The 12283-nt window shown below is 43.2% G+C and overlaps 1 protein-coding gene across 1 annotated transcript; it reads left to right on the top strand.

The window, feature by feature from the left end:
* Window positions 1-1731: 1731 nt before the first annotated feature.
* Window positions 1732-10776, top strand: LOC102778281 (uncharacterized). The gene is made up of 3 exons (XM_087846523.1): window positions 1732-1884; window positions 2175-2360; window positions 8414-10776. Exon 3 carries the CDS (start codon window positions 8449-8451, stop codon window positions 9922-9924), a length of 1476 nt encoding a protein of 491 aa, XP_087702649.1. The 5' UTR covers window positions 1732-1884; window positions 2175-2360; window positions 8414-8448; the 3' UTR covers window positions 9925-10776.
* The last annotated feature ends 1507 nt before the right edge of the window (window positions 10777-12283 follow it).

Raw genomic sequence — 12283 nt, forward strand, 5'->3', positions numbered from 1 at the left:
AGTGTAATCTGGATGTGCTGTGTATTTTGTGAAAACAAACCTGAAAGCCTGAATCACTCCTGGCTGCAGTCCAGTGGGATTCAGTTACCACGCTTAATAACCTCCTGAAAACCAGCCTATTATTTTATGTGTTTAGTAGCCATATACATGTAGAAACGTGTCTGTACAGCAATACCACATAACCTGTGCTATATTTTATAATCTAAGCATCGAAGTCTTTAAAAGGAATAAAAAAAGAGATGAGAGTGTTTATGATAACACATTTCTCCTACTTGCCTCCACACAATGAGCCGTACATAACGATGTAGATGCGCAGACCTTTTTAGAGAGTCGGCCTTTAAAAAGAGCTGCAGTGATCGCGGTCAGCGCTCCTTTCGTCTCCTCTGCTCCTCAGTTTGTTCTCCTTCAGCGTGTAAACCATAAACGGCAGGAGACCTGCAGCAGTGAGCAGCGTCCAGCTTCCGAAGCGTGGATCGCGACACCCAGGTCACGTGACCAGGACTTAAACCTTTGACGTAATCAAGTCAAAATGATATAAATATATTTGAATGGCTACTGTCACATGACAGAAAGCGAGAGACAAAGAGCGCACGGTGAGCTCCATTGACTCCCATCAGCAGAGAGAGGGAGAGAGAGCCACACACTGCGCTGTAAATTCATTCAAATCTCTCAATAAACGCGCCTCTGCTTTCAAACAACACAGGATGAAATCTTCAGCTTGGCCTCCATCCGCTCTTTTTTCTACTTTCACCTGAAAAGAAATTGCCGAATCGTTTGACGTCATTGTCACGCTAACCCGTTACTCACGCGCTGCGCAGCCGTGACGAATATGCGCTTCCGGTGTGGATATCTCATAAACAAAAGGACACAGATTCACTGTGGAAGATCCACAGCAGTGTGAAGTACAGGTACGTGTTCAGAGGCTGCTGAGCAGAGGAGGATTTAAAGATGTGCGTGAAATTGACGATCTGTCGGAATTATCTAGGCCAGCGTCTGGCTTTTATTGGCAGCGTGTAGAACAAACCCGATGACACAAACTGACAGAAAGCTAAAAGTCAACCAAACACATGCAACGTTGCAAAACCAGCTCTAAACCTGTGTGCTTATTACAGTAAACACAGCAGTCCTTTCTCTGTGTTTCGCATCATAAACTGACTTCTAAATAGATTTATTCTGAGCAACACAAACGATAAAAGATGGAATATTTTGCTGAAGCACAAAGTTTACTGTCTTTAACCGTCTCAGTATTTTTCTTTCTTGCGCGGCATCTAATAACCAACTCGCAAAATAAAAACAAACCAACAAACACGAAAACACCAGACATCATGATACAGACATAATTTGCACCAATGTTTTTTCGAAATTCTATACACGTTAAGTGAGCGCGAGAGCCCTCGGTGCACCTGCTTGCTGCTGAAGTCAAAGTAAACTTCCGCTACATACAGACCAGCATAGAGAGAAACGAGACGACGAGGCTCCAGTTACAACTGTGCAAGCTATAAAAACTATGGTTGTGTGTAAAAAAAAAATGAAGGTCCTTCAATCACTTTACTCTTTGCTTTAATCAGTTAAACTTTTCCCCCTGTAGGTTCTGAATAATGTTTATTTGTTTGTTTATTGTATACATTTTTTGTAAGCATAACACCTATAATATGGTACTGTTTAATTCTAGTTTGTATTGTACTGATGTTTAAATAAAGGTTTGTAAAAAAAAAAAGAAGAAGAAGAAGAAGCAGGGGGAGGAGACGAAGAAGGGGTGTGCGTACTGTGCTCTTTGCTGTGTCTTGCCGCCGTTTTAAAAATGGGCACTTTTTGAAGAACTCGTATCAAAGTATTGTGGCGAAGCGTCGTGTTAAATCTAATCGATGAACGGCTTTTTGTGAGGTATGTATTGCAGCTGCGAAGACGAACGTACGTTCTCCTGTTAGGTTACAGCTGGTAGGAAGGTGCGTTCAGTGTGTCTTTGTAATTTTAACTTTCCATGTCAAACGAGATAAAACAGTTATTTCTGGATGCGCAATTGTTTGCTGAGTTTGGTAACAATGTGTTTTTGTAAACCACGTGATGATTTAAGTCATTTAATCTTTACAGAATATGTGAGCGAGGCTAAAAGAGCAATATTTTTATGTTTAGTAAACTGACGTTTCTAAATGTAACTGCTTTTATTTTATTAGTTCTGACGAGGACAGCTGAGTGATGTTGTTGGTGAGCTTGGATTAAATCATCTCTAAACAAAGAACTTGTCCTCGTGGTGACTGACTTGGGGAGTGGAGGTCAGTGAGCCCATTGTCTCTGCTGGTCCGACTCCAACTACAAAGCCGGCCCGCTCGCCCCCTCCTGAGTCTGAGAGGAGATCCAGAGTAAGTCAATTATAACTACATTGTTTGCTTAACTTTATCATTTTCTACAGGGTCTCTCTCTCTCTTAGCTCATTTTGGTTTGATTTCTGCCTTCTGTTTAGCCTCTCTGTTTGTCTGCCTCAGTACCTTAATGTTTTATCATTTGAGTTAAACTCTTTGTTTCCCTTCATATGAAGGTGATGTCTGTGGAGATTGTGGGAAATATACATGTAGCAGTATTTCAGTAAGTGTCAGTCAGTAAAGAAGCAAAAGAATATTTAAACTTAAACACATTAAAAGAAGCGTTTTGCTTGTAACTGCATACGTTCCTGCACAGGGGCGGTTAGAACAGGATGTACTCAGGATGTGGCATACACGATCACGAGCCTCATAACGAACAACAGGAAACAGCTGGGGGTGAAAGGGTCTCGAAACTGCATTCTAAGTGTTGTAAAAAGGAGTTGCAGCTAACTGTTGCTGATGCATGATATGTAACTTGCTCATGCATCTTGGGTGTGTACAACCCTTTAAATAAAGAAGTTCTCGTGCTTCCTCTTTTTCTCAGGGTTCCTGGGCCGTTGACCTGGTATTTTCAGTTCGTGTTCATTGTTTATCCTCTGCATGTTCTACTTCCTGTTTTATTGTGTTAGCCTCACTCTGTGCATTATGTTCTAGCTCCCTTCCCATTTGTCATTAGTTCATTATGCTCAGCTGTTCTCTCACCTGTCTCTAATCACTCATTTTTCAGCCTGTGTATTTATGTTCCTCAGTTCCACCCGTCCAGTGTCGTGTCATTGATGTTATGTTGTCGTTCCCGTCTGTGTTCAGTTATTCAGCCAGCCACTCAGTCTTTCAGTCAGCTAGTCAGTCTTGCCGTTGCTGCTTTGTCCATTCACTCGTTTCAATAAATCCTCTTTGTTCTGCACCGTCACCATCTTCTTTCATATTCTTTCTGACGTCTTTTCTTGTGTAAGCTGCTAACTCTTGTGATGGACATTTCTTTATTTTATGTGTTGATTATATGTTTTGACAATATGACTTTAGTAATATCTATAGTACATTTTTGTGATTTGTTCTACATATAGGAAAACATCAAATATGTATTTCACAGGTTATTCCACACACGCAGATGGGTATTGTGAGTGAGTTGGACTGACACTCCCAGGCACCATGAGACATTAGGCAGATAGTGAGACTCCTTCTCGTTATCTCCAGGAAGGAGGTGTTGAGATGAAAATATTTGAAGTGCCTCAATTCTATGCTTTATATTAACTAAAATGCCATATAACCGTATAGTGTAGTATTAAGTGGACATGAAAAATAAAGACATTAGACTACGTGTCCTTGGGGGGTAGAATGCTGTAGACCAGCGGTCCCCAACCTTTTTTGCACCACGGACCGGGTTATGCCCGACAATATTTTCACGGACCGGCCTTTAAGGTGTTGCAGATAAATACAACACAGTACTATTTAGATACAGAAAAGTTTATATAATTATTTAGCCTTGTTGCGCAAACAAGCCTGCATAACTTAATAAATATAGAATTTGAAAAGTAACAAATGGTATCTAAAAAGATACACTAGCTACTAGATACATGTTCTGAAGAGTTTCGGCAAACAACCATTTGACAAGAGTGTCTCACCTGCTCTTGTTCCATCTCTCTCTCTGTTCCTCTCTCTCCCTCTTTGTGCTGACAATCAAGCCAAACACTAACATCATCAAATATACAGTAGAAACCAGATATTTACATACCCCTCAGATAAAAAAATATACTTTTTTAATTGTAACATCAAATCAGACTAAATGTTTATTTTTATAGATCGATAAATATAAAAAATGTAAGAGTAAAGAGAGTAATTGTCTGTTTTTCTTAATTGCAAATGGCATCTAAATTGTATTCAAAATTGAGCCACACTAATGGAGCTCCACAATTCTTTTCCTGGTGTTTTGGTTGACATCGCTTGATTTTCCCATGTCAAAGAAACAGGCTCTGTGTTTTGCCTTATATGCATCCACAGGTGTGCCACCAATTTTCTCACATGGACTCTACTAACTTATCAGAAGCTTCTTAAGCTCAGAATGGAATCGTCTGGAGTTTTCTTATTAATTAACAATAAACTTAGTGTATATGTACTCCTAAATTTGATGTCTGTGAAGGTTCTCGGTCATCCAGGTCATCGTAGTCAAAGGAGCTTGCAAAGAAAAGCGTCTGGACTTCTTTAAGTTACTTGAAGACGTTTCACCTCTCATCCGAGAAGCTTCTTCAGTTCTAAGGTCAAATGGTGGAGAGTCCCAGATATAACCCTAGTGGGAGTTTCCCCCCCACAGAGGGACAAAAGGACCCCCTGATGATCCTCTAATCGCCTGAGCTAAGGTGTGAAACTGGGTGTAGGTCCCAATCAGCCAGAGTTTCGGGTGAGTTCATTGTGAAACCTGGCCCCACCTTATCATGCGAATTCCTGAGGTCAGATGGCCCAGGATGTGAGTGGGCGTTAAGGCGTCTGGGAAGGGATCTCAAAACTGGATTATAGATGGCAGAGAGTTGGTGTCGTAAACCACCGCCTCTGTTCAAAGATGGTCGCTCACAGTGGACATAGATGGCTTCTTTCACTCCTCTTTCAAACCATCTGTCCTCTCTGTCCAAAATGTGAACATTGGCATGGAGGACAGGACCAACTTTACACCCGATCAGATTTGCACACTGTTAGACCTCTGCCTCACCACTACATATTTCAAATACAACGAAGGCTATTACAGACAAAAACATGGCTGTGCCATGGGCTCCCCCGTGTCACCTATTGTAGCCAACCTTTACATGGAGGAAGTGGAAAGGAAGGCTCTTGGCTCTTTCAAAGGAAGAGTACCCAGCCACTGGTACAGATATGTAGACGACACCTGGGTCAAAATCAAGACACAAGAAGTGGAATCCTTCACTGCGCACATCAACGCTGTGGATAAAAACATCAAGTTCACCAGGGAAGACACAAAGGACGACTGTTTGCCTTTCCTGGACTGCGCTGTGCACATTGAAGAGAATGGCAACCTCAACATCGAAGTTTACCGGAAGCCCCCACACACGGACCAGTACCTCCTGTTTGACTCCCATCACCCTCTGGAACACAAACTTGGAGTAATTAGGACCCTACACCACCAGGCAGAACATGTTCCCTCTAAGCCTGAAGGGAAAAAGAAGGAACACACACATGTAAAGGTCATGTCAAAACGTGCGGCTATCCTAAATGGGCATTCTTAAAGTCAGCAAAGAGGCACAGAAAAGAAGATCAGACACCAGCGAGGGAGGATAAGAAGGACAGACGCAACAACATTGTCATCCCCTATGTAGCCGGTGTATCAGAGAAACTCAGGAGGGTTTTCTTCAAGCATGACATCCCGGTGTACTTCAGACCCAGCAACACACTCAGACAAAAACTGGTTCACCCGAAAGACAAAACGCCAAAACACAGACTTAACAATGTGGTGTATGCCGTACAGTGCAGCGAGGAATGCCCAGACCTCTACATTGGAGAGACCAAACAGCCACTTCACAAGCGCATGGCACAACACAGAAGAGCCACCTCCACAGGACAAGACTCAGCTGTCCATCTGCATCTTAAGGATAAAGGTCACTCTTTCGAGGATGCCAATGTTCACATTTTGGACAGAGAGGACAGATGGTTTGAAAGAGGAGTGAAAGAAGCCATCTATGTCCACTGTGAGCGACCATCTTTGAACAGAGGCGGTGGTTTACGACACCAACTCTCTGCCATCTATAATCCAGTTTTGAGATCCCTTCCCAGACGCCTTAACGCCCACTCACACCCTGGGCCATCTGACCTCAGGAATTCGCATGATAAGGTGGGGCCAGGTTTCACAATGAACTCACCCGAAACTCTGGCTGATTGGGACCCACACCCAGTTCCACACCTTAGCTCAGGTGATTAGAGGATCATCAGGGGGTCCTTTTGTCCCTCTGTGGGGGACTCTCCACCATTTGACCTTAGAACTGAAGAAGCTTCTCGGATGAGAGGTGAAACGTCTTCAAGTAACTTAAAGAAGTCCAGACGCTTTTCTTTGCAAGCTCCTTTGACTCCTAAATTTGATGAAAGTGATAAAAAAACAGACAGCGCTCTCTCTCTCTCTCTCTCTCTCTCTCTCTCTCTCTCTCTCTCTCTCTCTCTCTCTCTCTCTCTCTCTCTCTCTCTCTCTCTCTCTCTCTCTCTCTCTCTCTCTCTCTCTCTCTCTCTCTCTCTCTCTCTCTCTCTCTATTCTGACATTTAACTAATTTAAAAGATATTACAACATTTATTTATCTAAAAGAAAACAAGTTTACTCTAAATTGATTTTTAACAGTAAAAAAATGTTTTTATGTTTTCTCCCTAAAGTGTATGTAAATATCTGGTTTAAACTGTGAATATACTGCTGTGTATTGAAATTCCTCTTGTTTGGCATAGAAATATATTGAATGACATACAAAGCATAATCAATAAAATAACATCTACCTGAGTTTTTTTCTTTGAAAGACGCCCCTTATGTCCATTGTTGTGTTCATCTGTACATAACTGAAAACGATTTAGAGTTATTTATTTAGCCGTGGAGGGTAACAACTAAAAATATGGAATAAACACACATGAAAGCTAAGACTATCTAAAAAGAAAAACAGCATAGTTGTTGTTCTGCTTTTCATTTTGCCATTTGTTAATTCACTTGAAGAGCGAGTAGCGTAATATGGGCCAAGTAATCATTTTGATATCAATCTTTGGTGATACACCGTCATATTTACATTATTTGTACAATACGAGCGATTTGCTTTGGTACCTGGTCAAACTTAAACTTTGCTCTGTCTGCAGCAAACTTGGAGGCAGCAGCTTCTCCCCCCTCGCTCACATGCGTAACTGCTGTGCTCAGTCGCCTAGTGCCTGAGCTCGGATCGTACCAAAATTAGGGGGAATTTACGACGGTGCGCAATGTGCTTCGAATATTGTGTGTTGTTTTTGACAAGACCAATAAAAAAAAAGTCAGTCGAGACCAAGACGAGACCAGGACCACGTAAAAGTCGTCTCGAGACATCCAACTCTACTGGTACCTAAAATAATAATAATAATGGATTGGATTTATATGGCGCTTTTCAAGGCACCCAAAGCGCTTTACAATGCCATTATTCATTCACTCTCACACACTGGTGGAGGCAAGCTACGGTTGCAGACTGACAGAAGCGAGGCTGCCATATCGCGCCATCGGCCCCTCTGGCCAACACCAGTAGGCGGTAGGGTAAAGTCTCTTGCCCAAGGACACAACAACCAGGACAGACAGCCCGGGGATCGAACCGGCGACCTTCCGATTACAGATACGCTTCCCAACCCCCTGAGCCACGGTCGCCCCGAAAAGATTTATTCATGACACACGTGAAAAGACCTAGGAAAACCGAGTTGGCAATAAAAACGATAACAAAATGATGCTGAAAACCGATAAAAAACCCTGAAACCCATGCATTTCACACCCGAGCATCAACTCTCGCGACCCGGTACCAAACAACTCACGGACCAGTACTGGTCCGGGGGTTGGGGACCGCTGCTGTAGACTCTCGCCCACGCTTGCCTGTGAAAAAGTAGATAACAGGGGACCATCTTCTAGTGGAGATGCATTATAACTCACCTGTGCATTATAATAAAAGGTGTTGATTGCAGCTGACAGTGTCTGCAGACTTTGATAACTGTGTGACACCCTCGTGGTTAATCAGAGGGAAATCTGAGTCAGTGTGGATTTGGTTGTACAGCTCTCACACTTACAACCTGAACTGCACATTGTAAGTGTGATGTTCTTCAAATTTGAACAAAGTAAAAACTAAAAAACTTTGAAGTCACACAAGCCAAAATTTTATTCTCAAGTTTAACTTTTACTACTTTTATCTCCAAAATGAACTCACTTCGAATGTTTACCACAGCATAGCGTCCCCAGGCACCTGAGACATTTGGCAGATGGTGAAACTGTTTATCTTTGTGAGGTAAGACGGGCACTTGTGGATGAGCTGAAGGTATAGAGTTGATGTCACTGTTTGGGTTCTTTGTCATTACAGGAGAAAGAAGTGAAAGCAGGCCGAAACCTCAGAACATGGATGATATCAACCAAAAACATCCAGCACCAGCAAGTAAAGATGAGCCAGCGGCGATCCCTGTGGAAAAGAAAACGCCCAGAAAACGCAAGCGCGCCAACAGGGAGGACAGAAGCTTGAGCTGTGATCAGTGTGGAAAGACCTTTACTCAGATTGGTAGCTTAAAATCACATCAGCTGATCCACACCGGTGGGAAACCATTCAGCTGTGATCAGTGTGGAAGGTCTTTTACTCAGATTGGTCACTTGAAATCACATCAATTGATCCACACCGGTGTGAAACCGTTCAACTGTGATCAGTGTGGGAAGTCTTTTACTCAAATTGGTAGCTTGAAATCACATCAGCTAATCCACACCGGTGTGAAACCATTCAGCTGTGATCAGTGTGAAAAGTCTTTTACTCAGATTGGTAGCTTGAAATCACATCTGCGGATCCACACCGGTGTGAAACCATTCAGCTGTGATCAGTGTGGAAAGTCTTTTACTCAGATTGGTAACTTGAAATCACATCAGCGGATCCACACCAGTGTGAAACCATTCAGCTGTGATCAGTGTGGAAAGACCTTTACTCAGATTTGTAACATGAAATCACATCAGCTGATCCACACTGGTGTGAAACCATTCAGCTGTGATCAGTGTGGAAAGACCTTTACTCATAGATCCAGCTTAAAAGAACATCAGGTTGTCCACAGCAAAGTTAAACCATTCAGCTGTGATCAGTGTGGGAAGACCTTTGCTCTGAGATGCACCTTAAAACAACATCAGGTTGTCCACACTGAATTTAAAGCTTTCAACTGTGATCAGTGTGGGAAGTCTTTTACTCAGATTGGTAGCTTGAAATCACATCAGCTGATCCACACCGGTGTGAAACCATTCAGCTGTGATCAGTGTGGAAAGACCTTTACTCATATGTGTAACTTGAAATCACATCAGCTGATCCATACCGGTGTGAAACCATTCAGCTGTGATCAGTGTGGAAAGTCTTTTACTCAGATTAGTAGCTTGAAATCACATCAGCTGATCCATACCGGTGTGAAACCATTCAGCTGTGATCAGTGTGGAAAGTCTTTTACTCAGAATGGTAACTTGAAATCTCATCAGCTGATCCACACCGGTGTGAAACCATTCAGCTGTGATCAGTGTGGAAAGTCTTTTACTCAGATTGGTAGCTTGAAATCACATCAGCTGATCCACACTGGTGTGAAACCATTCAGCTGTGATCAGTGTGGAAAGACCTTTACTCATAGATCCAGCTTAAAAACACATCAGGTCGTCCACACTGAATTTAAAGGTTTCAACTGTGATCAGTGTGGAAAGTCTTTTACTCAAAAAGGTCACTTAGAGAGACATTATATGATCCATGTTGGAGTTAAATCATTTATCTGTGATCAGTGTGGAAAGTCTTTTACTGGGATTGATAGGTTAAAAATGCACCAGCGCATCCACAATGGAGAGAAACCTTTCAGCTGTGAGTAGTGCGGGAAATCTTTTACTGACATTTGTCACTTAAAATCACATCAACTCATCCACTCTGGTACTAAACAGTTTGTATGTGGTCACCGTGGAAAGGCTTAAACTCAAAAGAAGGGCTTAAAATCACATCGGCTCATCCAGTATGGAGTTAAATCATTTGTATGTGGTCAGTGTGGAAAGTCTTTCATCCATAACAAAAGTCTATTGAGGCATCAAAAGACCCACAAAGTGTCCTTCTGTGCGAAAAGGGGCAGACCAATGGGACATTACCCTTACAGGGTTCATTTGAACACAGTGGGAGAAACAGGAGTTTGAACAAAAGCTCTTCTGGATGCTGCGTCAAACTTAAAAAGCTTGAGATCAGGCTTCACAGTATCGCAGCTTGTGTTCCATTTTGTTTCATGCATTTAATTGACTGGTGCATCTTTGTTGTCTTATATTTTGGCAAAAGTTTAGCAAGTTAAACTTCACTGGCTGTGTCCACAAACAGCATACAGACTTAACATTATTCCCATCTTCTGATAACAAGAAAAGGCAAAATGTCAGAACAGTTCACCTTCTGGGTCAAACTATCAGACCCATTACTGTTTATTTGGCCGTTCATCGTGAGGTAATTATCAGTGTCACTGCTGTGCCACTTCTGTTGCAGCTTACCAATGTGCAATGTGTTTTCAATGGTCCCTGTTGTCTTACAGGATGTGAGTCTGTTTTGCTTCATGAAGAGTCAAACCTTGTTTTTTTTTTTTATGTTGCACTGAAAATATTATTACTGTAAGTCGTAAATGTGTGTCATTTAACCAGGCAATATGTAAACACATTTACTTTATCCTATGAATAAAATGTATTAAAATGTAACGCATCTTTCTTATTGTCTGAAAAATTGCAGACTGCGGTCCCAGCTGACTGTAACTAAGGTTTGGTGCCACCTTCTGGCGAAAAGAGGAAGTTTAGTGCAGAGCTGCACTGGAAATCTGACACAAAGAAAGAGGAACTGAGTAAACTGAGGGTGTGTGTGTGTGTGGCGTAGCCGAACTAGACACATACAGATTCATCTTATGATTTTTTTCAGAGCTGTGGTTGCATGATAGCGCCTAACAGCTCCCCATTCCCGGGAATGCAAAATAAAGATAATTTTTTGAGTTAGACCACTTTGAGCCCACCAAAAGAATGCAAGGAACCGAAATTAATACAGCCTTGCTGCCCTTTTATTGTTGGACCTGTCAGCAGCTTTTGACATGGTCAACCATGACATCCTGTAATCACAGCTAGAATTTCATCCTGGACTAACAGGATGTGCCCTCCAGTGGTTTCTGCCCTACTTGTCAGGAAGGTCTTTTTACATTAATATTGGCCTGGGGGAGATATAGGAGAGGTGGAGGAAGATCTCAGCCTTGGTGTCTATTGTCTTGTGTAGTCTGGAAGATGAGTGGATGACAGGTTGGGTGCAGTTTTCTCTGTGGTGGGGTCGGGTGGGCTGTCCCGGGCTCTGTGGGGCTGGGCGGTGCTGCTGAACTTGGCCCCGGTCCAGATGGGCCTGGGCCCCCTTGTCCTGGTGGGTTGCAGAGTATGGATACCATACACTGCAACCCACCAGGGGGGTGCCTACTGTGTTCAGTGGGGGTGCTGGCCCCAGGGAGGGGCCACTTGCCCCTTCCTTCCCTCCCCATCTCCAGCTGCCTCCCTGTTCTCGCTCCACCACAATCACCCACACATGCCGGGCCTTGGGGTAAAGTTGTGTCACCAGGGTGCAGGGGAGGCATCCCCCCCTCTGTCCCTTTCTGGCTGCCTGTGCCTCAATTTTATCCCACAACTTAATAATAATAATAATAATGGATTGGATTGAACTTACACTCTCATAACACATACATATAGGAGATTGGGGGTGGGCACGCTATACGGCATCCAGAACACCATCAGGGTGTACAACCTCACCCCTGGCGCCATTGCCCACCTGTCAACTTTAAATACACGTAGACATTGAGGGCTATCAGGAGGGGCTGTGCACTTACCTGCTGCTTTCTGACAGGTAGCTCAATGCCCTCTTGGGTTTTAAATGCACCTTAGTTCTCTGTTGCCTGTTGGGGCGGGCTGGCTGGGAGGATGAGTGCTGCTTCACCAAAGGGAAGAGGGTGACACCACCTGGGTCTGCGTGCAGTTTCCACCTCCAAGGCAAGGGTACCTAGACCTGGGGTATAGAGTACGCTTGGGGAGTGTGATTGTGTGTACAGTGTCTATTTATGTCTGTCTTCTGTATGGGGAACCGGAGTTGGAGAAAGAAGATGTGCGCTCAAAGACGACTGACATATGCCAAACGATTCTGCCAGCAGAAAAGGAAAAGCTTCCCAAGAGCTTAGACATTGCT

The sequence above is a fragment of the Neolamprologus brichardi genome, chromosome 9 (assembly GCF_056152115.1).
Source record: "Neolamprologus brichardi isolate AB-2024 chromosome 9, ASM5615211v1, whole genome shotgun sequence".
In the NCBI taxonomy this organism is placed as follows: domain Eukaryota; kingdom Metazoa; phylum Chordata; class Actinopteri; order Cichliformes; family Cichlidae; genus Neolamprologus; species Neolamprologus brichardi.